Source organism: Arabidopsis thaliana, chromosome 2 (genome assembly GCF_000001735.4).
Source record: "Arabidopsis thaliana chromosome 2, partial sequence".
NCBI classification, from domain to species: Eukaryota; Viridiplantae; Streptophyta; class Magnoliopsida; order Brassicales; family Brassicaceae; genus Arabidopsis; species Arabidopsis thaliana.
Window position 1 is genome coordinate 7178520 of NC_003071.7, and position 25878 is coordinate 7204397.

The window sequence follows — 25878 nt, forward strand, 5'->3', positions numbered from 1 at the left end:
AATAAATTGATTAACAAACGAAAAACATTCCAAATATATTACAATCCCATATATCACGCAGATTTTTCCAAAATTTGAACTAGATTTCGGTAACTATTTAAAACAAAAAATGTTTGACAACCCAAAAGACAATTGCAATCCCTTAAAATGAGCAAAACGCAACTAAATACATTTTTTATCAATTCACTAAATCTTATTTCTCCAAAATTTAAACTAGATTTCGAGAACTATTTAAAACAAAATTTTGTTTGACAAACTAAAACACAATTGCAATCCCGTAAAATATTTATTTTAATTATAAATTTAAATTAGCAGGGTACCGCGTTTTTTACACAGTACGGGTTTGGCGGAACGGGTTTGGAAGGATGTTACTTAATAACAATTGTAAACTATAAAATAAAAATGTTTTATAGATAGATATAATTTGCAAAATTTTATATATATTAATTTAAAAAAATAAATTGTCTCCGCGGTGTACCGCGGGTTAAAATCTAGTATAGATTATAATGCTTAGCTAAATTTTAGTTAAGAGATTTCTTTTTTCTTTTTTTGGGCTAAATTCTAAAGCTTATCTAAGAGATCTAGTTTTTATTTTAAAAATACTTCGCTCATAAGTCATTCCCACACTATATATATGTTTAATCTTCTACCTTGAGTTACCACCATCACCCATCACCTCTCTAGCAAGTGCAACCATATTCTTCACTTACCTTATCTCTCAAATAAAAAATGGCTTCTTATGAACTAATAAGTGAGGATGTTATAGCGAAGGTAAATCAAACAAGAAAAAACCTCTATGAATTCGCAGAAGTTATTAAGAAAGATAGACAACTATCTAACAGATCAGAAAGTGATGATATGTTGGCGGTGCTTGCTGGATCACAAAGAAAGATAGACCAAATAGAGAAGAATATCAAGGAAACAAACAAATATTATCTTTATTTGAATAAGGAAATAGAAGCAGATGATACTTTAGTGAGTGAGGAAGCAATGGAAAAGAATATGTGTGCATTAGCAGTAATTACAAAAACAGTTAATACTATGTATGACTCTTCTGAACTGTTGTTGAGAAAAAGTACAACAGCTATCTCTTCCCCTGAAAATAAGAGTGAAGAAAATTAATATAACTATATAACGTATGCATATGCATGCTACTATGCTAGATATTATGAATCATCATAATAACAATTACAATAACATGATCATATATGTATGCATGCTAGATATTCTCAAGTGTTACAATCAAGCATACATTTAAATATCTTTTATATAAAATAAACAATTATATTTTTCTAATATATCCAAATATACATCATTTATTTCAATCGATTTAACAACTTTTTTTTAATCTTGAAATGCAAAAAAAAAAAATGTTGATATTAAGTTAACAATGATAAGAATACAAGTGATCAGAAGCAACAAGAACAATCTACACCAAGATTTTTAATGGGAAGCTTAAAATATCCTGTTATATGATTTTTATTGGTTTATATAAGATAATTCACTAAGAGATTTGGTACTATCAAGTTCCAGAAGGATAAGGAAAAACACCTAAATACAAACACCAAGAGATAGCAAAAATATCATCAACACGACAATCCGAATGTGAGGTTTTGTTTCACCTTGACTAAAAACTTTCCTCATTAAATGACATAGTGATGTCTACAAATACAATATTCAAATCACAAAATAACCTTTTTTATTTTTAGAGAAGAACAAGAGAATGAGAGACGTCTACAAATAAGATTGGATTCATAAAATGACATGTGAGATTTTAATCAAAAAAATTTCAAGATTTAAACAAAACAAAGATATAAATATGACAATAATGTCAAATAGAAAACAAAGCATAAACGTTGGAATGCAAGTAAAGATGTTTTTCACCACCATTAGTCTCTCTCTCATTATCGAACCCAACCTGCTTCGATGTTTTCGAAGCTACCAACGAGACCGTCATCAATGAAATCCCCTCCTCCTCGTTTCACCTTAACTTCTGTTGGCTTCACGGGATAGTCACCCGTGAAGCACGCATAGCAGAAGCTCTTAGAGTCTTTCCCCAAGTGTTTCTTCAACGTATCGAACGATAGAAACGCAAGAGAGTCACTCCCGATGAACTCGTTAATCTCCTCAACACTCAATCTATTGGATATCAACTCCTCTGAGCTAGGCGTATCAACACCATAGTAACAAGAAGCTACTATAGGAGGACTAGCAATCCTCATATGAACCTCTTTTGCACCAGCTTCTCTCAATAAACGCACAATCTTAGACGAAGTTGTGCCTCTAACAATCGAATCATCCACCACAACAACTCTCTTCCCTTCTAAAACACCACGAACAGGAGACAACTTAAGCTTCACACCAAAGTCTCTAATCTTCTGTGACGGCTCAATGAACGTCCTCCCTACGTAATGAGACCTAATCAACCCCTGTTGAAACGGCACACCGGATTTCGCAGCGTACCCGAGAGCAGCCACAACACCAGAGTCAGGCACAGCGATGACAACATCGCACTCAACAGGCGACTCGGTAGCCAAAATCTCACCAAAAACATGCCTAGATTCATACACGGACCGACCAAACACAATCGAGTTAGGCAACGAGAAGTAGATATGTTCGAAAATACATTGCTTAGGCTCAAACTTGGGCATCAAACACTGAGACTTGACACCATCCTTATCCACAACCAAAACCTCACCAGGATAAACCTCTCTCTCATAAGTAGCTTCAATCAAATCAAGAGCACAAGTCTCCGAAGCGAAAACAACAGCTCCATTACTTCTCCTACCCATAACTAACGGTCTAAACCCATAAGGATCACGAACAGCAACAAGCTTATCCTCAGTAACAAACACCATTGAATAAGCACCTTGAAGTTTCTCACAAGCATCAATAATCCTCATAAAAAAAGGTCTAGCTTTAGAAATAGCAATCAAATGAAGCACAACCTCAGTATCAGAGCTAGTATTGAAGATAGAACCGTTCTCTTCAAGCATAGCTCTCAAAGTTTTGTAATTTACTAAATTACCATTGTGGGCAACACCGATAGAACCGAATCGATAACCGGCGACGAAAGGCTGAACGTTCTTGAGCATAGAAGCTCCAGCTGTTGAGTAACGAACATGACCAATAGCAAATTCACCAGGTAATTGATCAAGTTTTGATTCGTTGAAAACCTCAGAGACTAAACCAACACCTGTAATGGTTTGAAGAACTTTCTCGGGACTAACTGTTACAATACCTGCACCTTCTTGACCACGATGTTGAAGTGCGTGGAGAGCTAAGTAACAGAGCCGTGAAGCTTCTGGATCTCCATAGATTCCAACGACACCGCACTCTTCTCGAGGCTTTTCGTCGTCTTCGTCGTTGTGGTAATCAAAAGGGGTATGAGAATTGTCTTCGGATGGTGAAGGAGAGGAGAAGTAGGAGGAGACTCCATGGATGAGTGAAGGAGGAGGAGAGGAGAGGGGAGAAGGAAGGAGAGAGAGATGGGGAGGTTTAAGGAAGGGTTTGGGGAAGAGAGGGAGAGGTTGATTGGTGTAAGAAGAATTGTTTGGTTTAGTGATTAAAGAGAGGGAAGAGGAGAAGCTTGTTGTGGCCGCCATGGAAGACAAAAAGGGTTCGTAGGTTTTTTGTTGTTCTGGTCTGATTTTTGGGACTTAAAACAGTTTTTGTGTCTGTGTGAAAGCGATAGAACAAAAACTGGCCAAGGGTTTTGACTTTTGTGACTGTGACCGCCTCCTGAGAATATTTTATTTTGCTTTCAAGGGTTTTGTGTAATACTGGGAAGTTGTTTATGTTTCAACCGGATAAATGTTTGAAATGTGTGTGGCATTGGACTATTGGGCCTACTTTTATTTTGGCCCATATTAGAAGTCTCATTCGGCATTCCTCATCAAAAGATATCTGCTAAAACATCATATACCTAAAAAAAACTTTTTTTTTTCTTTTTTTGCTGAATGTTAATCAAAACTAAATTGCTCTCTGTATCACCTCCACCCTCTGAGTTTTATATGCAAGTAAATTTGCATTACAAGGTTCTTGAGCTGGATGCTTTTACAGCTGACAAAGACATTCAAACTAACCTCATTACGTGATCATCTACATGGAAACTCAAAATAGCTAAAGTAACATCAAAAAGATGAGTTTGTAATCAGATGTTTGTCCATCCAAATAAGCTAATGTTTTAAACCGTGTGCAAAAAATACTGTGAACTGAATTGTTACTAAGGTAGCTTTCAGCTTTTGTGTAACTTTTCTCAAAAACAGCTAGCAGCAAAAACAAATAGTCAAGCCTCTCTTTTCTTTGTTGCTTCCTTACTTCAACTCTCTCTATATAGTACTAACTATATAATTGTGGGATTATTTATGTAGTTGTTAGTTCTTTGTCAATGTAAATATATAGTGCATTAGTTTTGTCTAAATGTATATTAATGCTTTGATTGGTAACATGAGTTATAATTGAGTTGAGTTGAGTTATGTACATAACTCATAAATAATTCAAAAATGTTACCAATCATGAACTAAATTTTTCTTTTTGAAGTTAAGTTTGCGTTAGAATGTGTTATGTTTGATTTACAATTTTGAATTATTTCCTTTGTTAATTTGTTAACTCAAAACATTATTCAACATCATGGAAAATCTCATGAGTTAGAGTTGAGTTATTCATTTTTTTTCTTCCTACCCACGACTGATTTTGTTTTTTCTTTTTTTTTTAAAACTTTTTATTTGTTTCCAATTCTAATAATGATGCTAAGCAATCCTAACTAGTAAGCCAACAACTTGGTCAATTATTTTCCTTAATTTTTATTTCTATTTGACTTTTCAAAATAAAATGTTTTTATTATAACTACTAGTTAAATTTATGGATTTTAATTTTTATATATTTGTGGAATCATTCACAAAATTATGTATATATAGGTACGTAAAGCTCATTATCAAATATAAGCACATTTTTTTATTATGTTACAAAATAATTTTTAAATTTATTTAAGATAGTATCATTTTATTTAAACTTTTTTTATTTATTAAATTTATAAATATAAGCTTATTATTATTAAAAAATTAATAATATATACTGCTACTAATACATCATAAATGTTACCAGTCAAACATTTTATGAAAAATGTTAACTCATATTTCTACAGCAAATTCACTACTTCAATCTGCAGTTATACCACATAATTTTTACTGCAAGTTACATCAAATTCTAACATGTATTGCAACTCAATTTTGATAACTCGTGTTACGAGTCGGATGTAATTAGAAACTAGGGAAGAATTGGTTTCATATCATGATCTGTGTGAAACACTGATAAACAAATTAATTCATTGATAAATAGGTTTAGGAGAATTCATGCATTCGTTGATTAAAATTTATTGAATGTGTATTACGGTGTACTAATATAGAATTTTCTATTTGTCAAAGTGTTTGCTATACAAATTGAAAGTTTTGGAAACAAACAATTTTACACGTTAATTAACTCATGATCATCCAATTAATTATATAAAATAAATAGATTTATGTCTAATATATTAAAAACAAATGAAATTTTGCTTATGTTTTGCTTATTTCTTTTATCTTTTTGTCAAAATATTTCCTTTGCTTTTTCTTTAATTAAAATAGTTGTAGTAAAAAAAAAATGCAATAAATCTTTTTAGTTAATATTTTTATAAATGTGTGATATAACTGCCAGTGATTATTACGTAACAATATGTTTCTTTCACTAAATTATGTTATGTTATACAAACTATTAATTATAATTATGTTTTGCAATAACATACTATTTTAACAAACTGGCCCATTTGCAAATTATGAAACCGGGGATTTTGTTTTCTATAACCGGTTCTGTCGATTCGGAAAAGATGCAGTCCAGAGCTTTCTTTTTATTACCCTTTTTAATTAGTTTGTAAAGATTTATTAATGGTATAGAATATTACTCCGTACGTATAATAAGTTGATGGATACAACTAAATGTGTTTTTGAAAAAGGTATGGACACAACCACTCCTCTTCATTTTCTTCTGGTTCGTTCTTTGTCAAGTCGACTTCCTCGGTAGTATTTGTCGTTGTTGTGTGAGCTATTATGAGTAGAGATTCCAAAGGATGAACCAGAGAAACTCAGGGAGGAACAAATGGAGGGGGATGGTTTTAAGGAGAAGTTATCAGACTCTGTGTTGATTGATGAGAAGCTTGAAGAGTACAGTGATTGTGATCAAACATCAACCACTTCCCGTTCCCACAGAGATCCAATATCTTCTCAATCTACTCACCTGACCCTGGAAAGCTTTAGAACTCCAATAACATAGACTCAAGCTTCACCTGTTCAAGACAAAGTGGCAAACACTAGATCCTTTAGAAGTAACTCTATGAAAGTTAATCAAGATGAGTTCTTCATTGAAGACTTCGATGTTGGTCCAATGTATACCATTGATTTGTATGACATGACATTTCGAGAAGACCCCTCAGATTTTGACGATAATTTGCTATATGCAATGCGTGACAGGACTAAGCAACTCAGATCATTCAAGAGAAAGATAATGGATGCTATAAAATCGAAAAGAAGAAGAGAAAAGGAATATGAGCAGCTTGCTATATGGTTCGGAGATGCAGACATGGGTTGTGATCTGGTAGACAACAAGGAACATGCTACAACATCTATAGACTCCAAAAGCTCGCAGTCAAATGTGCCAGTTGTATCAGAAGATTCTGAATGGGAGCTTTTGTAAGATATAATGTGTTCTATTTTGGTGAGACTCATGTGATGATGATACCAATATTTAGTTTGTAACTATTACTAATATGGAAATATTTAAATCTTCTTATTTAATTCCTCTTCATCACCATGACTTTTTTTTTTTTTGCTTTATGTTTATGTTAATATATCCTTTAATATAGTTTCATTTTTCCTTCATATAGTATAGTTTATGTAACACAAAGGCAATATATCTTTTCAAATGAGAAGATTTTGTTACAATAAACTTATCATCATGCACGTTGACAAATCCATGGGGGGAGACAAGACAAGAAAAACATTAACAAATGAATTAAGAACAGCTACCACACGAACTACAGAACAAACCCGTGAGTTGGCAAAACAAACGAAGTGGTAAAATCAAAATCGTTCTTCTGTTTAGACAGTAAATTCAAATGTTTTAGTGACTTTTTTTTGTTGTTGTTGGTATTCATAGTAAACCACTTCGGTATTTCTATGTTTAGTGATCATGAAATCAGTTTTTAAGAAAATCGAAAGAAAAATATTGAAGGTTCCTTCAGTGATCGAACTACTTGACCAACCCATGTTTAATTTAATGTATATATCCAATTCAATATATATTATGTATCTACTCTACCCAAAGGTTTGGTAATTAGCTTTCGGTTTCACATGATCTTGGTTCTACTAAAGTGTTATGTATAGAGACTAGAGAGAAACGGCTGATTATTCAGTAAGATAGTATATTGTGAACTATATTGACCAACGTCTATTTTTTTAACTCCAAAAAACATTTGTGTATTTTATGCTAAACAAAATAAATAATAAAACAGTTTCATTTCCTTTTTTTCTTTTTTGGGTAAGAACTATAATCTAAAGTTCAAGCACGCTTAAAACCAAGAGTTCTCTCTTTCTTCGAATTTTTTTTTATGAATTTTTAAAGCTAAATTAAATATGCTTTATAAGAATTTTTCACTAAATATTAATCAACATATATCAAAATTAAACTCTATCACAGAAACAATAACAGACGAAATATCTGTGAGGGAAATATTACAAGCTTTCTTGCCAGATCTTAACCCAAATAAATTTCATCTTGTGGGTTTTCTTTTGTTAGCCGAGTCAAATTTTATTTGCCCGTAAAAAACACCCAATAAGAGCTTAAAAATAGAACAAAAAAAAACAGAGAAAATATAGGAAAGACATTGAAGAGTCGTTAAACTAAAGGAAAGAGAGAGGATGTTTAAGAAAAAAAAAAAGAGAAGCTACTTAAAATACTAATTCATCTTTAACCATCTCGATCTCAATCTCCTTTAGCTTACGTCTTCTTCTTCCTCGTCTTCTCAGTTTGATTATTCAAACTGTTGAGATCTCATCGGATCATGGAAGTCAGATCTTGAAAGAAGAGTTCATCACAAGGAATGGTGAGACCCATGTCATGATCAAAACCAAACTCTTCCTCAGCTCTTCTAAGGAGACATTGGAAGTCAAGATTGGTCAAGAAAGAGATAGGAACTATGTATCTGCTTCTGTTGTGTCCTACGTAGACAGGGAAGTGTCCCTTGGGTACATCAAGTGGGAGATCAACTTCTTCATATCCTCCTCCTCCATTCTTCTTCCCCAAGCTTGAACATCTCTTCAGAATCTGCCTAAGCATTGCTGTTTGAGCCAGTTTTGTAGATTTCTTGAGAATGGACATTTTTGTTTTTTGGTGGTTTGAGAGAATCTTCTGGTTGTTGGAGAGAGAGAGAGAGAGAGAGTTGGGTGGATATTGAAGGAGGAGGTGTAAATATTTATAAAGGCATGCATGTGTTGTGTAATGTCTATGTGTCTAAGTGAAAAAGTGAGATATATGTGTGGAAGCCACAATGGCAAAAGTCATTAGAAGTTATAACCATTTTTTGTTGGTCCTCTTATGAGTTATGACATTATGGTCCCTTGGATCTCCACCTGGTTTGTAACAAGATAACCCATAATTGCTATGTGGATTTAAAACATATGTATACACTACTTTAGGGATGTTATAAGTGGATTCAAAATCTGTGACTCGGATCTATTTATGTTTTAGTATGGCCTGATCTTTAATTAATGGTTTTGGAAAGAAAAAAAAAATTGAAGTGGAATAAGACCGGACATGTCAAACACAGTATTTTTGTGTGGCTAACTGCATGCTAATTAATTCTCATTATCACAAAACTCACACCCACAATAAGTTGGTCAGTTACACACTATATGAAGTCATAACCATTGGTCCATTGAGTTAGGGAAAGTGATGGTGATAATTTTTGAGCTCCAAAAGATAAACCCAAATATAATATAGATAGGTAAACTGCAATAGATTTTCACAAAAAAAAAGACCTGAAGTCTTCTTCGCATCCCCATAAACTGCTGTTTCTAGGAGTTCAATATTAGTTGCCCACGTCAATCATCTCCCCCAAATGATATTCGAGTTATGGAACAATGACTCAACATCTTTTAAGAAAATCCTTAGATTATTGTTGACTTAAAAATTACGTATATTTTCATGTCCTTATTGTATCACTTTCAAATTTTTATTATTTACAAATATCTATCTCCAAAATATTTTAAGTTAAGTTTTTCTTTTAATGTTAATTGGCATATTTGAAAGAACACTTCAAGATGTGTCAATTCGTGTCTCTCTACCTGCACAGCAGAGGTGTTGTTAAAGTGCGTCAATCACGGACTTTGGAAACATCAATGTACTGAAGAGTACAAAGAAGGGCAGGACTTGTGGTCAGGAAGAGCTTGTGACACTCTCAAACAAAATTCTTATTTTTCAGTTACTATTTTAATTTCCTTCTGCACACACCACCCATGTGCTCTCTTCCGTTTCTTATTTTCTCTTTATTTTGTTATTGTTTCTCAAAACTCTGTTCATCTTTTTCCAAGGTTAGGTTTCAGTGTGATTCCCTAAAATTCAGCCCATTATACATCTATCTTAGTGCTGTCAAATAAAAAAAAACTGCGATCGTGTATACTCGTTGTTTTAAGATTTAACGTGAACAAATAAGTGACCCATTCGTTTTTAGTACTGCATGTGAGGACATCACGTAGAACAAAAATCGTAATGTTTTACATATTTGGTTATAGAAAAAAGAGTGCTTGTGGCCTTGTGGGCTCTTTTATTAAATATTCGAGTGTTATAAAACTTGCTTTTAATAAAAGATACCGCTTTTTAAAATGGAAAAGAAGATCTCCCCAGAAATAGACCGCAATTTCCATAATCAAAGGAGCTGATTTGGTCAAAAAGCCATCTGATGAACGGTTTAAAGGTAGACGATTGTCATATCTAAAACAAGTATGTATTTGTTTTTCAAAAAATTTATCTGCATTTTTCTTGGGAGCTATGGCCCCATGTGTTTAGGAGAGACACCTATGTCTCTTATAGCTCAACTTATTGTAGTTATATTCTTTTTTTTTCTATATATACTTTTTTTATATAATATTCAGAAGAATTAGGCAGATCGCTTATTTGATACTTTCATTTGCAAATTATCTGTTCACATATTCTAATTAATAACTAACACTTTTATTTATTCATTTCCAGAGAAAAAAATGATTTATATTATTGTATTTTTCATACGTTATATTTTCGATTGGTATGTAATATGTTCACAATGATTTCTCTTGATACAACCAATAGCCTTCAGAAAAGTTTTATTTTTAAAAAAAAAACTTTGGAATGTGAATCTTGGTGATATAAATAAATTTTCAACTATATATCAAAATTTTTAACAAACTTTAATAAGTTTTGGGAAGTTTTACAAGTTCTTACAATTATAAACATTTGTGTGTTAACATACAACGGCATTGTTCATATTCCTCATCTCAATGGTTTATTATAGTTTAACCCTAGTTTGGGAATCTAAACTTAAGTTCTAACATCTCAAATTTAAATCGCCGTTTTAATCTACATCGAAACTCATATATAATCGCAAAATTGAAATCATAACCTCAAAAGTCTAACCTAAACCTTCATATAAGTCTTACTTGAATTTTAATATGTTTTCCTTTCTTTCGTTTTCTCTATTTTTTTTTCGCTCCTTCACCAACATGCCTCTTCTAATGACACTAGCTTTCTAAATTATAAGAGATACAAATATCATTGGCTCAAATAAGTTATTTGAAATATTTTTACTTCTTATAATTTGTTTCTTTTTTTTTGTCAACGCTTCTTATAATTCGCATAAAACCTAAAAAATCAATGAGAAATTAAAACGGGCACCAAGCAAATAGTTGAAACCTTTCTTAAATAGTGATCTCAATGAGAGCTTAAAAAGGGCATTAACTTAGGGGTACATGGCACCCACCTGTTATCCATTCTCCAAATAGTGATCTCAATATATATATCTAAAAACCTGGCATATAAAACATATATTTTTAATAATAAAATTCACTTTAAAAATGATTAAAAATACCTTTTAATGCGTCCATAATGATGCTTCTTGAATAATTTGTTATTTTTCAATAAAATATTTTTTTTCTTGAGTTAAAAAGATTACTAAAACCTTTGGAAATTTGTCAATAACATGTTGTTGCTAAAAAAAATTTAAATAAAATTTTACCAAAAATAAAAACTAAACTCTAATACAAACAACTAGTCAAATGTATTTTCAAAGATATATTAAGTAATCAATAGTTTTTAAGTGATCAATTACTATAGTGTAGTAATTTAAAGAAAAAACAAAAGAAGAAAATTGAACCGTACTAAACAACGGGTATAATACAACATAAAAATGAAAGAAAAATATATAATAGCAGGACAATTGAACCAAACCAAAAAAATAAAAGCTTAAATAAAAATGAATTCATGAAATCGAAAATATTGTCTTATATGAACCAAATGGCTTTCAAAACCCTTAATGCAAAGACAGACACAAGTCTGGAGCTGGTCGGAAGGCAGATCTTAGCATACATGTTCTCCAAATTTGCTACAATTTTTTTTTAACACGTCTTATATTTTCTTGGTCACAATAAAATTAATTTTGGCTTATTTTTTCGTTATATAAATTACGAAAGAAAAATCAGCCAAATGACAGAAAATGGATCGAAGAAACGTGAATATTGGAACACAAGAGGACATGATTCCATTATGTCATTTATTTTATTTTATTTTATGTAAATAATTCCTTACAAATCTATTGAGCAATTTAAATCAATGCACTTAATTTTTCTCTTGTAAATTTGGTAGTTCAACCGGCCTATCACTTGGTCATCGAAAAATGAGAGAGTTAGGAAAATTCGAATTTAATTATGCATAGAAAATGGATAGAAAATGGATAGAAGACTAAACTAAGACCATCTCCAATGGTTGTCTCTATTTTTTCCTCAATATTAGAGGGAAAAATAGAGATCTCTACTTTTACTCCAATGGTTCCTCAAAAATAGAGTTCTCTATTTGTTAAACCATTTCCAATGGTTGTCTCTATTTTTTCTTGTAAATATAGAAGAAAAAATAGAGATTTCTATTTTTACTCTAATGGTTTCTCAAAATAGAGATCTCTATTTGTTAGAAGGAAAAAAGGGGAAAAAATAGAGATCCCTATTTTTTATCTCTATATATAGAGAAAAAATAGAGATAGAGATAAGAATAGAGATGGATTGGAGTGAAATAGAGGCAAAAATAGAGTTTAGGGACAAAAATAGGGATGGGTTGGAGATTCCCTAAGGGCCGAGAAAGTTATCACTTCATACTACCGTGGGTTTTTTAAACCTTCCTAGTTTTGTTGATGTTATTCCGAGAATTAGCAAACCGTAACGAAGATGTTCTTGGCAACCATCTTTTGATGGGAGTCCGGCTGTTCGAAAGCCGGCCAAGGGTGATGAACGAAATGTGAACCCTTGTCTCGCCTAGGTTGGATGGGCGTGCTTCGTTGGAAAGCATGGATCCGCCTAGGCTGTCCCGAAGGTATCTCGCGCTTGTACGGCTTTGGCTCGGATTCGTCCGTCTTCTTTCTTCTTAGCCGAGTACTTCGGTAGATTAGTTGGAACGATTGATGATTTTGAGTTAATTGAACGTTCGGCGTATGAGTGGTGATCGAATAGCTAGTGTTCGTAGGCTCCATGCTCGCGCATCGAACTACCTACCACCTATCCTTCTCAGTTAATTCACGGGCGATGTTACGCTCGATGATGAGTTCCGGGGCCTGTGTTTCGTACCTAATTTGAAGGAATTGTTGAGTTTGGTTTACACTTTTGCCCGCGGCTTCTCCTTCGTGGGGAAGTCGTGGGCACAAACATCGGCGCTTGTTCACCTCTCGTCATCGCATTTGTTGCCTTGCTCGCATTGGTGCTTTAGGCGGAAAGTGCTTGGCTAAACAAAAAGATGTTGGTCTTATTTTGGTAGTTTTGTAGGATGATGACATTAAGTGTGCTTGAGGTTAATTAGCTGTGAGCACATGAACGCCATGTTACTCTTCACTTCAATATGCATATCGATCCTACACTCTTTAGCTTTCTACAAATGGCATATGCCTAATTACTTGATCAACCTTATCTATTGGTTGTGTAACTGTACGCCCATGGTTTGTGACATATATAGTTACGGTGCACGTTCATGATGTCACACTCTGTTCCTTCTGTTTCATCTTTTGGACCAGATATTTCTTTAACCATCCATGTCTTCTGTTGCACTTATTACTCAATTATAGCCCACTTAAATATACACATATCTAATGTGATTTAAACATAATTTTCTTTTAGAGATAACTTGAAGAGTTAAAAATAGAAGTTACTCGAATCTGGGATGTATGGTCGCTATTGAAAAGTTGAAGGAATAACTCAAATTATTTACTACTTTGATCAGTCATTCCTGCAAATAAATTACCAACAGATCTTCATTTAGAGTATATGCTCTCTAGTCTCTACTTTATATGAAATCGACTTGATGAAATTTAAAATTATTAAGTACTCGAGAGATAATACGTACTAATTCAACCACAAACAAGTACTCAAGAAAACGGTAGGCGCTAAGCGGGCGGTGACCCTCCGCCTAGCGCCTAAAACATTTAGTCGGGATTTAGGCATTTTAGGCGGTTTAAACGGTTTTATAACAAAATAATATATATTTATATAGTAATACATTAAATGTTGACAATCTATTATGAAAAGCTAAAAATTATCAAAACTTTGAAACTATATTTAAATTTAACATTTTAGACTAAAATAAAATAAAATAATGAAAAATATAGGTGTCTTTAAACACAACTTTAAATATCTATTTTAAAAACATTTTTAAAATATTAAGACACATTTAGATCCGCCAAACCCGCCTAAATCCGTCTAATGACCGTCTAATCCATTTAAAATCCGCATAGTCCGCAAAAATTTACTCGAGTGCCTAATAAAACCGATTTTAAGAAAGTGGAAACGGTACAAAGGCGCATATCGTCTAGGCGACGCCTAGACGGCCGCCTAGCACACTTTCTTAAATACTGCCACAAACATATAAAAAGGGATAGCAATTTTTGTAAAATAAATAGAAAACGTATGTTTAAAGTTAATAGCTTGCATATTATAAGAAAGAATTGCCCTTGATTATTTTAAGACAAATTTGTCAAATGTTTTTTTTCTTGACATAAGAAACTCTTTTAGGGAAGATAAATGCAATATGTCCCCTTCATATAAATTATAGATGAGTTGTTACTTGGGATCAATTATGGAAAAACCACGATAAAGTATGGTCTATTATGAACTTAGACATATTCCTGAGTGTTTATAAGGATGGGTACTATCTTTTTCTCTAAAAAACTAATTTGCCCTCTTTTTCTCATATGTGAATCATATGCGATTTTGATGAAAATACTTAGGATTTGCTCATGATTCACAATCGGTTTGCTTTTTAGTTATTGTATACATGATTATTCTGAGTTCTTTAGATATTATCCTTTACAGTTTAGATGATTCGATCCGTATCTAAAATTAGAGCCCTTGGGTTCCCTAAACATCATCCCTTAGGGTTTAGATTTCTTTCATCAAAACTTGTTTAATTAATGCCATTGGATTCATCGAAAAAGGTTGGTCATAGAAACATTGTGTTAGTCATCGGAGGAGAAGGAAACAATATTCATGGAGTTGAAAGTAATGATTTTAATTGAGTGTTGAGTCAGTGTTAATAAAAAAAAATCGATTATCACGACGGAGAGGATTGGAGTCGGTGGAGACGGTGAAGGTTTTTGGTCTCACGACGGAGAAGAATAACTGGATTATCATCAACAAATTCGAGAGTAAAATTGTCATTTCACGGACTAAAAAGTACCCAGGCTTATAAGCCCAAGTGAATTATGCTTTTATTCTAGTTTTTGGGTTAAAATATGCTCATATTTACAAAAGCCTCTTGTTACTTGCTATATAGCATAATGGATAAAGTGAAAGAAGGATAAAGATATCTTGTTTTATAGGGGAGCAATAGGTGCTTTTTGGCCCAAAAATTTGAAATTTAGCATTTTTACAATGGGCTAATAGAGTTAGGCATTTTCTATGAACTGAATTGACAAAATTACCCCTAGAGTTGAATCAATGTCATCTTCTTCTTCTTCAATGACCTCACAAACATCTCTACACCAACAACCTTGTTCTAATCAACCCAATAGAATCAAATAACTGTTTTTAATGGAAGAAAGCTACACCCTAAATGGATACATAAACGCTTTTAAAATAATCAAATCTATTAAGATTTTAATGATTTTCCTTCTTTCTCTTTAAAAATAAAACGAGAGATGATAGAATTCTGATTTACATCGAGAAATTAAAATTCAGAAAAGGTATGGATGATAATCGCATGCTTCGTCAAAGAAGAAGATCAACGACGCTGGATCTGAATCAAAATTTTGGTTGAGGAGATGGAGAAGCAATTGAGCATCAATGGTGAGTTCAGCAGTAGGTTTCATGTCATTGAAGAGCCAGCGAAATAATCGAATTTTATGGGAGAGCGATTGACTTTGACGACATCTCCGCAATCGTTCGGTGATAAACGAAACGAGAAGGAAAAAAAAAACATAACGAGTAAAGTCAATAATCCATTAAATTAAAGGGTAAAACGGTCGATGTATTAAGTTATAAGTACCTAAATCTATAAAAAACTAGAAAAATGCTGGAATCCACAATGGCATAGAGAAAAAGTGGTTAATTCATAATTGATCATGATTTATAGAGCCTCAATAAGTAAAAGAGTGCCTATGTCACTTTAATCATTGCCTCCAAAATAGCTGCAACATAAACATTTCTTTCTGTGTAATTCTATTTTTAGTAGTAGTTATAATTTAGTCCTCCGGATTACTTTGTTCTAAACGTTGCCAAATATAGTCATCAACGATAAATAGTGGTGCACTCATTCATATTCACTCCACAATAAACGCAAACTAAACGCAAATTGACATATAATATAATTTTGTAAAAGTATAAAATGCAAACGCATAAAGAAAGCTATATTTTCATTCGCATTTATGATATTAATTAGTAAATTACTAGATTAATTTATTTAAAAACAGATATTAAACGTAACTATAAGAGCAATATCAAAAATGAACCCTATAATTCTTTCTATTATATAAGCTGCAACTTATCAAAATAAATCCATCTAACAATTACCTTTCGCTTCATGCGTACCAGTGTACGGCCCCTAGTTTTGGAAAGGACAGATCATCGTATGTGTTGGTTCATTTCTCAAAGTATGGTATAAAGTATAAACTATCACTATAAAGTAGGTCATCGTTAAGACTTAAGTCCCACTTGGTCTGATTAAAGTCACATTATTTATATATACACACATCTTTAGTATGTGGTGTTTATAAAATATGTGCTAAGCCATGTTAGCCAGATCACATATGGATAACAGAATGATCCAAACAGCCCACAAGTTTTGGGCTTATTACATTATTGTTCTTTAGAAATTTATTTTATTTTATTTTGCATTTCAAGATTTGCCCATCTTGAAAATGTATACGTATCACACCTTTTGATCATAATGTAACTCTCGTTAATTTGAAAAGGTATCTTCTTTTGAACTCAGGAGCATTATCATAAATAAAAACCCCTCTTGTATTTGTTTTATTTCAAGCCACTTCGCTATAAACTTCTGCCTCCTCAATCTGATAAAGTTACTCAAGATGGGTTTAATGCGATATATTTACGTTTCCAAACCGGAAGTCACAATATTCGTCAACACCAAATTTAGGCTTAGTTCCAAAGGGACATGTTACGACTTATGTAGGAGAACAAGAGGAGAGAAGAGATTTGTGGTCCATTACAGAGATAGTGAGTAGAATCAAAACAAGATATATTCAAGCTTTGTTAAGATGGATATATAACATAAGAAGTTGAAATAGCTTAATGGAGCTTTATTTAGTGCAAAATAAGTAAAGGAAAGCTTCGTTTAGAACACCAATATCAAATTGACTTTTAGATTGATTTTTTGTTTTTTTTTGTTTTTGTTTTAGATTGACTTTTAGATTGATTTCATAAAAGGGGAAAGAATGAGAGTTTCTCCAAATGGAATTTCTCTACGTTAACACCATTGGTGTTTCTTACAAGGCCATTCATATGAATCTACTTGCTTAGACCTAATTACATGGGCTAATATTATGGACTTGTCTCATAGGAATCTACTTGCTTAGACCTAATTACATGGGCTATTTGAGATTTTGCATTTTGTTGTAGAATTTTCTCTCTAGTTGTGATATACTTCACTATGTATATATTGACTCACCTCTGGTCATCCAAGTCCATACTAGTTTATACTTTCATTTTCATATCTTAGTAATTCGGATCCTATATCTAGAAGATAGATGGGCAACTGACAACACGTCACGATTGACGAGGTCCTTAATGAATCCAACACCACATAATTAAAGAGAGCTAACATTAGGATAACCATCCTCTCTTCTTTCCGACTTCCATATTTTCTTGTTTTTTTCAATTCTCTATTTAGAGACAATATAATTAAGAAGAAAATGAAGACTATTTCTACAAAGTAAACTCATCTTGTTTTGATTGTAATTTCAAGTTACTAATTCATCAGATCATGAAGACCATTCCATTGATATTCATCGCCACCATCATAATCTTGACATCATTTCCAGCCACGATCAAAGTCGTCGGTGCCAAAAAAGATCTACCATTTTGCAATGTGGAGCTTCTACCTTGCGTCCTACCTTTTAAAGTTCGTGGTCACGGAAGCAAACTGCCTAATGGCTGTTGTGAGAAAATGAAAAAGTCAACATCATGTATGTGTAGATTCCTAATGGCCAAGGAACGTGACCTGAACGCAGCTGCTCATAGAATATTCTGGTTTTGCAAAATTTCCGTCCCTAATTGTCCAAAAATCTAGAGATATAGGTTATGGTTTTTTCTTAATTTATTTTATACATAAGTTATGTTCCTCGACTATATCTACGACATGATTGATTGAAGCTCGAGAGACACAAGTTGAGCTTCAATACACAACCATTTAAGAAACATATAACCATTTAAGCGAAAATTATTATTAATACTTTATCCACCTTTGTAACTAACACACAGAAACATGATCCTGTGACATTTTACGTGTTCCAGATATCACTTGATCCTGTGACTTTTTAGCATTTTCCAGGGTACCTTAAAAGTCGAGTTATCGATCTCTGCTAGTAATATCTGTTTCTAAATTGACAAGTGAAAACGAAGTCGTTTCGTCAACACCAAAAGCATTAAACACGTCAAAAAGACAAAACCACCTTTGTCTTCTTGCGTTCTTCGCCCTCAACCCACCACTATCAATTTAAGACCAATCTGAAAACCATCATGACGACAAGGATCATACATTTTTTCTTTGCTTTCCTTCTCCTTGCCTCACTTTTCCTCAAAGGCAGTATTCTAAAATACATTCGTACATATATACGATGTTGTGAGAAGCCGTACAGTTGTATAACACAACTAAAGTAGCAATCTATTTGTTAAATTTTATGGTGAGTGTGGATTCATTCAAAACTTCCATCCCCATCACTACCTTCATCCATCCGACCATTCAAGCTTCGAACCTTAGATTCTGTGGATCAAACCATTGGTGGATATCCCGTGGCTGCCTCAATTCTATTCTACTTTCCATTCAAGATGGTTCAAAGTTCTACTTCAAGCAGATATTTTGTGAATGGATTTAAGTTATTATTCCTGTCTATTTGAGTTTTGTAGAATTTGCTTTCTAGTATACATACTTCACCATGTATTATAATTGACTCAACTTTGGTCATCCAAGTCTATACTAGTTTATACTTTCATATGGTATAGTTCGGGACCGAACATGGGGTCCTATATCTAGGAGATAGTGGAGCAGCTGACGACACGTGACGAGCTCCTTAATGAATAAAACTCCACATAAACAGAGCTAACAATAGGACAACCATCCTTCCATCTCTCCGACTTCCCATATTGTTTTGTTTCTCAATTTTCTATTTAAAGACATCTAAAAAATGAAGAAAACAAAGATTATTAATTTCTACAAAGTAAACTCATCTTATTTTGATTGTAATTTCGAGTTACTAATACATTAGCAATGAAGATCAGTCCATGGATACTCATAGCCATCATCATGATGATCTTAGCATCATTTCCTTCTCCGATCAAAGTCGTTGGTGCAAAAAAAGAGCTACCATTTTGCAATCTGGATCTTCTAGCTTGCGTCCAACCTTTTCTAGTTAACGGTCACGGAGGCAAACTGCCTAAAGGCTGTTGTGAGAAAATGAAAAAGTCAACATCATGCATGTGTAGATTCCTTACGGCCAAGGAACAGAATCTAAACGCAGCTGCTCATAGAATATTCTGGTTTTGCCATATTTCTGTCCCCAATTGTCCAAAAATATAGGGGTTATAGGTTATGTTCCTCGGCCATAATTATGACACTTTGTACTAAAATGTTATAACACCTATGGGCAAGGTGTTTCTAAATTGGTAAGTCGGAAAACGACGTCGTTTACAAAATCCGATCTGCACACACACTCACATTCATATGTCGTTCTTCGTCAACGTCGGTGAAGAAAGCATAAACACGTCAAAAGACAAAAGCACCTCTGTCTTCTTGCTTTCTTCGCCCTTTTACTTCAACCCACGAAGATCAATTCAACTAAACCAATCTCAAAACCATCATGAGGACAAGTTTTAGACTTCTCTTCTTCGCTTTCCTTCTACTTGTCTCACCTTTTCTCAAAGGTAACACCTTTCTCTTCTACTTGTTCATTCATTTGCTGATTCTACTCTGTTTTTGTTCACATGATCTTTGTTTGAATTCATTGTGATGGGTTTTGTTTGTTTTTAGTTGCTTTGTGCCAATCGGATTCGGAAGATTCTGGCTTCGAAGTTTCTGATGTTGGTGAAGAAGAGAGTGATGCAGAGGAAGTTTTTGGTTTGGAACTTACCTCAGCTCCTGGAATTGAAACCCTTTGCGTTTTCCCCAAGAACAGTGCAAAAAGTACAGATTTTTACTCTGTTTTTAATCTAATTTCTGAAATTAGGCTTCTTCTCAATTTGGTTTGTCTGATTTTCTGTAGTAATAAAAGCTGGAGTTGAGACTGAGCTGCTTGTTGGAATGAAAAATGATGGTAATGAAAGTGATTTTTCTATCAAATGATTACTTGCAAAGTTAGCTATAAAGTTTCTAACTTTGTGGTTGGGTTATATGAATAGGTCAATCCAATGTAGATATTGTTGCTGTTAAAGGCAGTTTACATCTTCCTTTTGATCAAAATGCTGTTCAGAATCTCACTGCTCTGGTAATTAATCATCTTTTGCTTCTTCTCACATTTATTGCTTGTGTGATCTCACTTGTCTTTCCATATTAGTTTTTCCCTTTGTTAGGTTCTTTTCATTGCCTGTTTTGTCTCATCTCATGTTACTCCACACTATGCACTCTTTGTTAGGTCATTCATGGTTTAGTAACAATACCTGAACTTGTTACATCCCTGTATCTAAATGCAAGAAAGTCTCTCTCTAGCCTTTAATCTTTATCATTTATGTTTTGATACCAGATACTTGCTTTGGCTCTAGCTATATTCCATTTCATTTCTAGATATAGAATCTTACAATGGCTTTTGCTGAATATAGAGTTTTCTCCTCTTTTCCTTTTCTGGCCTTTGCTCTTTAAGTTTGCTACTTATTATTTGGTCATTTTGTCGAATCATCTAAATGTAGAGTTTCAGCAACGCGTCTGTGCCAACTTCCGCTCAAGCTACCTTGCCATATGCTTTTGCTGTCAGCAAGTTCCTGCAGGTATGTTTGTTAATCATATAGTTCTTCTAGTCTCCAAGATGACATTAAAATATAGAATAGAATCCGAGGTAACCATTTGCTCGTGCAGGCGGGTGCTTTTGATTTTGTTGGCACCATCATCTATGAGATAGATGGTAAGCCATACCAAAGCATCTTTTATAATGGAACTATTGAAGTTGTTGAAGATGGTCCTCTCTTCAGAATGGAGTCAGTCTTCCTTAGTGGTCTTTTAATCTTTGTTATCGCTTTTCTCGCCATCTATATCCAAAATGTTTTGAAGCATATGACCAAGGTACATCCTATTTCGCTATCTTATCGCACTTTCATTCCATGGTACTAACTTTGAGAATGGTTACTGTGAAAATGCTTTGCGCAGAAAACAAAGAGAGCACCAAAAGTTGAAGTTGGAACCGCAACTAAAGATGCTTCGCATGATGAATGGCTTGAGGTATTCGTTGCACAAGACCTAATAACTTTCTCCATAATGGGTTTTAACTTTTAATGTATTGAACATTTTGGTATTGATACATTGCTCTCAATGTATTGTGTAATGCAGGGTACTTCGTACACTCAATCTTCGAGTAAGTCAAAGAAGAAGAAGTAGATCTCACACGCTTTGTTAGGGGGCTTGAGATAAGAAACCGAAAACACACGAACGATAGTAACGTTGCAGTTGTTGGTAGAGATAACTTCACAGAATCTGTAATGCTTTCTTTACTCTCTCTAGCTATAGATGTTGCAAGGAAACAATTTTCTTTAACTTTTGTAATTTGTCAAGATTATTTTCTTTTGTTTAAAATGATAATTCTCTTTCGAAAGTTCATGTATATAGTAAAGAAAAGTTGAATAATCATTAGATTAACAATATAGGTTGAAATTTTGTATTTGGAAATTATATCGTATAATCCAAGGTTTAAAATATGAGAGTTGTGTCATTAGACTATTATGATGCTCTATGAAGCTAATCCTCTCAGTCTCTACAATTATTTAAGAGTGGTTTGGGCTAAGTACATGTACATTATCGGAACTCTTATTTATCTCCAAACCAATGGGCTTCTTTTTACGACATTGGGCTTAATATTCCTGGCCCGTAAATAAATCAATGAAACGACTACTTAATATCTTATCCAGTAAAAAGGTAGAGAAAAAAAAAACACAATATTCTCTCTCTGCCTCGGATCCACGCAACTATTAACCCTAGTTAGATTCAACACTAACCACAGTTAACACGAACCCTTTCAATCTTCCTCCACGTGTCAAAATCAACGGTCACAAAAATCATTTCCTTCTCTTTATAAAACACTACCAAAACCCTAATCTCTTTCACACAATCACAGAACCTAATCTTCTTCTCCAATCAATCTCAGAGAAAAAAAGAAATGGCAACAAACCCTAAAGTCTACTTCGACATGACCGTCGGTGGCAAATCCGCCGGTCGTATCGTGATGGAGCTTTACGCCGACACAACACCAGAAACCGCCGAGAATTTCAGAGCACTCTGTACCGGAGAGAGAGGAATCGGTAAACAAGGTAAGCCATTACACTACAAAGGATCAAGCTTTCACCGAGTGATTCCGAAATTCATGTGTCAAGGAGGTGATTTCACAGCCGGGAATGGTACCGGAGGTGAATCTATCTATGGATCGAAGTTCAAAGACGAGAACTTTATCAAGAAACATACAGGACCAGGTATTTTGTCTATGGCTAACGCTGGTGCGAACACGAATGGATCTCAGTTTTTTATTTGTACTGAGAAGACTTCGTGGCTCGATGGGAAACATGTTGTGTTTGGTCAAGTTGTTGAGGGATTGAATGTTGTTAGAGATATTGAGAAGGTTGGATCTGACTCTGGAAGAACTTCTAAGCCTGTTGTCATTGCTGATTGTGGTCAGATTTCTTAGATCTGTCTGAGATTGTTGATGATGATGATGATGATCTTGAGGATCCAATGGTAGCTTTGTGTTGTTTCTCTTTGATGTTTTCTGGTTTATGTTTTTGGATTTTGATGTTTATTGCTGTTGTGAAACTTTGAGTTTGGCTACCATTGAATAAGAAGAATGAGAATAAAATCTTGAGATCCAAATTTTTGTTTAAGCTTTCATTATCGTTGAATTGTTCAAGATTCATATTAAAGACAAAAAAATCGACTGAGAAGAAGACTTAAAGCTTATTGGTTTTGGTCTTTTGGATATGGTGAAGTATGAATTTTTTGTCAGTTTGCTATGGGTATTAGATTTTTTTAGAACAAGAAAGTGGAATTGATGTGATTTGTCGGACTTTTAGATATCATAGAGTACAGTTTTATTGATATTTTTCTTATTAGATTAGTCTTTTTCGATGTGGTTATGTTTTTTGCACACGAGGAAGAAATTGAGACTAGAGCCCAACTACGAATTTATAACGACGGCCCATTAACAATGGCAGTTATGACTTTTCATATCCGAAATTTTTTTGGCTTTCTTCAACAATTTTTTTTGAAAATTTTGACACACAACCATTTAAAAATTTGATATCAGATCTAACCCATTCAAAAAGCGTCATCTTTACTTCCTGGGATAATCTAAAGATATGAACTGAAATTCTCATCTCTTGTAAGATGCAAATCAGGTAGCGAACATATACATATCAAGCAAATCTAGTCTTGTTTTTAAGTTGTTTTTACTACGTCTTTGCATATTCAAAAGTGTATGCATCATGTTATCAAAAATTTTCTTTTCGATATGCAATACATCCTTTGCCTCAACATAAGATCCTTCCAGTAAGGAAGCTGCCAAAAAATGCTTTTCATTTGCCAATTGTGATTAACTAGATATCCATCTAGCATATTGGCGGGGATGTGCCAATTACCCCCACATAGAATAGTTTCTTGAGCACCCCAATAATCTAACTGCTCAAGCAAGGCTTCTCTAGACACATGTACAGGTGGAGGTTCACGTACTACTTTGTTCTTCTTGAATTTTTTTTTTGTCCTTCCTATATAGATGACTCATCGGAAGAAAACGACGATGACAATCAAACCAGCTTGTCTTACGACCATGCTTCAGTTGAAATGCATCTGTCCGATGAATGCAATAAGGACAAGATAACCTGCCATGTGTAGTCCAACATGATAGCATTTTGTACGCAGGAAAATCACTTATGGTCCACTTAAGCATTGCATGCATTGTAAAGTTTTGTTGTTGTGAGTAATCAAATGTACGAACTCCGGTATACCAAAGCTGATGTAACTCATAGATCAAAGGTTGTAAGATAACATCAAGAGAACGTTTAGGATGCTTAGGACTAGAGACTAAAATACTCAAGGATAAAAATTCTCGCTGCATACACATAAATGGAGGTAGATTGTATGGTGTCACGATTACCGGCCACAAAGAATACTGCCGACCGGACATACCAAATGGACTAAACCCGTCAGTGTATAGACCAAGATAAATATTCCTACTCTTCCTTGCAAAGTTAGAATGTACCGTGTTAAAATGTTGTCAAGCCTTTGCATCTGATGGATGTGTGACCTTTCCATCTAAACGTGAATGCTCTGCATGTCATCTCATTGATGTAGATGTTCTTTCTGATTGATATAGTCACTTAAGTCTATCCGTTATTGGAAGGTACCACATACGTTGGTACGAGATCTTGATTCGTCCTGAACTTAGCTTATATCTTGGCTTTCCACAAAATCGACATTCCTGCAATTGATCATCTTCTTTCCAGAATATCATGCAATTATCAATGCAAACATCTATCATCTCATAATATGACTCAGGAGCTAAATTATCCTCTGGCAAAATATCGTTAATTAATTCAACCCATGAATCCATGCAAATCTCAGATAAGTTGTTATCTGTTTTAATGTTCATCATTCTAGATGCAACAGATAATCTAGACATTCCTTCTTTACATCCATTGTAGATCGGTTGATTTGCAGCATCTAATATAAAATAAAATTGTCGAGCATCTAAATTAGGTTCCTCATGGTTATCGGTGATTGTTGTTGTTTCATGAAACGCATCATAGACCATATCTTCAAATTTATTATGATTTTGTTGATTATAATCAAACTGTTGGGGCTCAAAAGTGATATTAGGTTCCTTTTCATGTTGAAAACTAGAATTAGTAGACGTTTCATTCACCATGCCAAAACCAAATATAATAATTTGCCATGAACCCTCTATTATATAAATGCTTTGCGACCGTTTTGGCAGAAAATAGCGACCAATTTTGCACTTTCGACATGGACAAGACATATTACCAGTTTTTTGCATGATTGACAATTGATTTGCATTTATCATGAATTCTTCTAGCCTATCTGCAAACTCTCTTGTCATTGATCCATCAACATCTTTGTGTTTATATATCCACTCCCGCCGGATATAAATCTCGTGAGACGCCGACATATTATATATATTTATTTTGAAGATAAAAGAAATATAAAATTTGAGAAGAAAAGATTTGAAAACGAAATTTGAAGAAGAATGTTTAATATTGAAGAAGAGAGATTGTGATGTTCCTTACTCATCCCAACGTGACTTTATATAGGCATACAAATCTATTTGCGACGAATTTTTGCGACTATATTGCGAGGAATTGTAAACTAGTTAGGTAGCACATTTTAAAACGTTTATCACCTACCATATATATTCGTCTCAAATATGTCTCACAATTGTGTCAAATTTTTACACGCAAATTCCACACCAAATGTGCATGTACTTTGCGATGAATTGGATTGGCTGTTGACTTCGACTCACATTCGTCGCTAATTAGACGCTTATCCGCCTCGAATTAGCGACGAATTATTTCCAAGCATATTTGCGACGAAGTTGAGTTGAATTACACTATTCCATCCTTATTCGTCGCTAATTATACGCTTATCTGCCTCGAATTAGCGACGAAAATTTTCCAAACACATTTTCGACGA

General features: G+C 33.8%; 8 protein-coding genes, 2 long non-coding RNA genes, 1 other non-coding gene and 1 pseudogene across 14 annotated transcripts; 7 read left to right on the forward strand and 5 right to left on the reverse strand.

The window, feature by feature from the left end:
- Nucleotides 1-1622: 1622 nt before the first annotated feature.
- Nucleotides 1623-3768, reverse strand: ASE1 (GLN phosphoribosyl pyrophosphate amidotransferase 1). Its single transcript, NM_127208.2, has one exon. It carries the CDS (start codon nucleotides 3603-3605, stop codon nucleotides 1905-1907), a length of 1701 nt encoding a protein of 566 aa, NP_179247.1. The 5' UTR covers nucleotides 3606-3768; the 3' UTR covers nucleotides 1623-1904.
- Nucleotides 3769-5902: 2134 nt separating this feature from the next.
- On the reverse strand, nucleotides 5903-8490 carry AT2G16580 (SAUR-like auxin-responsive protein family). Its single transcript, NM_127209.2, has 2 exons — nucleotides 7976-8449; nucleotides 5903-6321 (listed from the first exon to the last, which is right to left on the reverse strand). The coding sequence occupies exon 1, from the start codon at nucleotides 8407-8409 to the stop codon at nucleotides 8083-8085; it is 327 nt and encodes a 108-aa protein (NP_179248.1). The 5' UTR covers nucleotides 8410-8449; the 3' UTR covers nucleotides 5903-6321; nucleotides 7976-8082.
- AT2G16575 (mucin) lies at nucleotides 6133-6726 on the forward strand (the record flags this gene model as incomplete). Its single annotated transcript, NM_147323.1, has 2 exons — nucleotides 6133-6232; nucleotides 6314-6726. 2 exons carry the CDS (start codon nucleotides 6133-6135, stop codon nucleotides 6724-6726), a joined length of 513 nt encoding a protein of 170 aa, NP_671858.1.
- Nucleotides 8491-11592: 3102 nt separating the features above from the next.
- AT2G06695 lies at nucleotides 11593-11823 on the reverse strand. The gene has a single exon (NR_140164.1). It is a non-coding gene; the product is annotated as an other RNA (long non-coding RNA).
- A 594-nt stretch (nucleotides 11824-12417) lies between these two features.
- AT2G16586 (uncharacterized protein) lies at nucleotides 12418-13552 on the forward strand. The gene has a single exon (NM_001036280.2). The coding sequence runs from the start codon at nucleotides 13130-13132 to the stop codon at nucleotides 13289-13291; it is 162 nt and encodes a 53-aa protein (NP_001031357.1). The 5' UTR covers nucleotides 12418-13129; the 3' UTR covers nucleotides 13292-13552.
- A 1712-nt stretch (nucleotides 13553-15264) lies between these two features.
- Nucleotides 15265-15835, reverse strand: AT2G00620. Of its 2 annotated transcripts, NR_143648.1 has the most exons (2): nucleotides 15796-15835; nucleotides 15265-15680 (listed from the first exon to the last, which is right to left on the reverse strand). It is a non-coding gene; the product is annotated as an uncharacterized misc_RNA (transcript). The 2 variants fall into 2 exon arrangements; NR_143649.1 differs by having other exon boundaries at nucleotides 15265-15835.
- Nucleotides 15836-17627: 1792 nt separating this feature from the next.
- Nucleotides 17628-18258, forward strand: AT2G16592 (Bifunctional inhibitor/lipid-transfer protein/seed storage 2S albumin superfamily protein). Its single transcript, NM_001084430.3, has one exon. It carries the CDS (start codon nucleotides 17752-17754, stop codon nucleotides 18055-18057), a length of 306 nt encoding a protein of 101 aa, NP_001077899.1. The 5' UTR covers nucleotides 17628-17751; the 3' UTR covers nucleotides 18058-18258.
- A 287-nt stretch (nucleotides 18259-18545) lies between these two features.
- On the forward strand, nucleotides 18546-18805 carry AT2G06705. The gene has a single exon (NR_140165.1). It is a non-coding gene; the product is annotated as an other RNA (long non-coding RNA).
- Nucleotides 18806-19254: 449 nt separating this feature from the next.
- AT2G16594 (Bifunctional inhibitor/lipid-transfer protein/seed storage 2S albumin superfamily protein) lies at nucleotides 19255-19563 on the forward strand (the record flags this gene model as incomplete). The annotated part of the gene is made up of 1 exon (NM_001084431.1): nucleotides 19255-19563. One exon carries the CDS (start codon nucleotides 19255-19257, stop codon nucleotides 19561-19563), a length of 309 nt encoding a protein of 102 aa, NP_001077900.1.
- A 44-nt stretch (nucleotides 19564-19607) lies between these two features.
- Nucleotides 19608-21866, forward strand: AT2G16595 (Translocon-associated protein (TRAP), alpha subunit). The gene is made up of 8 exons (NM_127211.4): nucleotides 19608-19907; nucleotides 20014-20166; nucleotides 20246-20296; nucleotides 20382-20467; nucleotides 20886-20963; nucleotides 21052-21255; nucleotides 21340-21411; nucleotides 21520-21866. Exons 1-8 carry the CDS (start codon nucleotides 19844-19846, stop codon nucleotides 21565-21567), a joined length of 756 nt encoding a protein of 251 aa, NP_179250.2. The 5' UTR covers nucleotides 19608-19843; the 3' UTR covers nucleotides 21568-21866.
- A 37-nt stretch (nucleotides 21867-21903) lies between these two features.
- Nucleotides 21904-23236, forward strand: ROC3 (rotamase CYP 3). 2 transcript variants are annotated; one of them, NM_001084432.1, is made up of 2 exons: nucleotides 22288-22493; nucleotides 22560-23055. In NM_001084432.1, exons 1-2 carry the CDS (start codon nucleotides 22343-22345, stop codon nucleotides 22862-22864), a joined length of 456 nt encoding a protein of 151 aa, NP_001077901.1. In that variant the 5' UTR covers nucleotides 22288-22342; the 3' UTR covers nucleotides 22865-23055. The 2 variants fall into 2 exon arrangements, with proteins under 2 accessions (NP_001318231.1, NP_001077901.1); NM_001335481.1 differs by having other exon boundaries at nucleotides 21904-23236.
- A 657-nt stretch (nucleotides 23237-23893) lies between these two features.
- Nucleotides 23894-25357, reverse strand: AT2G16610 (annotated as a pseudogene; the record flags this gene model as incomplete). The annotated part of the gene is made up of 1 exon: nucleotides 23894-25357.
- Between the last annotated feature and the right edge of the window lie 521 nt (nucleotides 25358-25878).

What these genes read in the sequence shown, in the direction of transcription:
- ASE1 (NM_127208.2), bottom strand. Translation starts at nt 3,605, where the DNA reads ATGGCGGCCACAACAAGCTTCTCCTCTTCCCTCTCTTTAATCACTAAA.
- AT2G16580 (NM_127209.2), bottom strand. Translation starts at nt 8,409, where the DNA reads ATGTCCATTCTCAAGAAATCTACAAAACTGGCTCAAACAGCAATGCTT.
- AT2G16586 (NM_001036280.2), top strand. Translation starts at nt 13,130, where the DNA reads ATGAACGCCATGTTACTCTTCACTTCAATATGCATATCGATCCTACAC.
- AT2G16592 (NM_001084430.3), top strand. Translation starts at nt 17,752, where the DNA reads ATGAAGACCATTCCATTGATATTCATCGCCACCATCATAATCTTGACA.
- AT2G16595 (NM_127211.4), top strand. Translation starts at nt 19,844, where the DNA reads ATGAGGACAAGTTTTAGACTTCTCTTCTTCGCTTTCCTTCTACTTGTC. An exon ending in CTGTCAGCAAGTTCCTGCAG is followed by an intron (nt 20,964 to 21,051) that starts GTATGTTTGTTA and finishes TTGCTCGTGCAG; the next exon opens with GCGGGTGCTTTTGATTTTGT. An exon ending in CGCATGATGAATGGCTTGAG is followed by an intron (nt 21,412 to 21,519) that starts GTATTCGTTGCA and finishes TGTGTAATGCAG; the next exon opens with GGTACTTCGTACACTCAATC.
- ROC3 (NM_001335481.1), top strand. Translation starts at nt 22,343, where the DNA reads ATGGCAACAAACCCTAAAGTCTACTTCGACATGACCGTCGGTGGCAAA.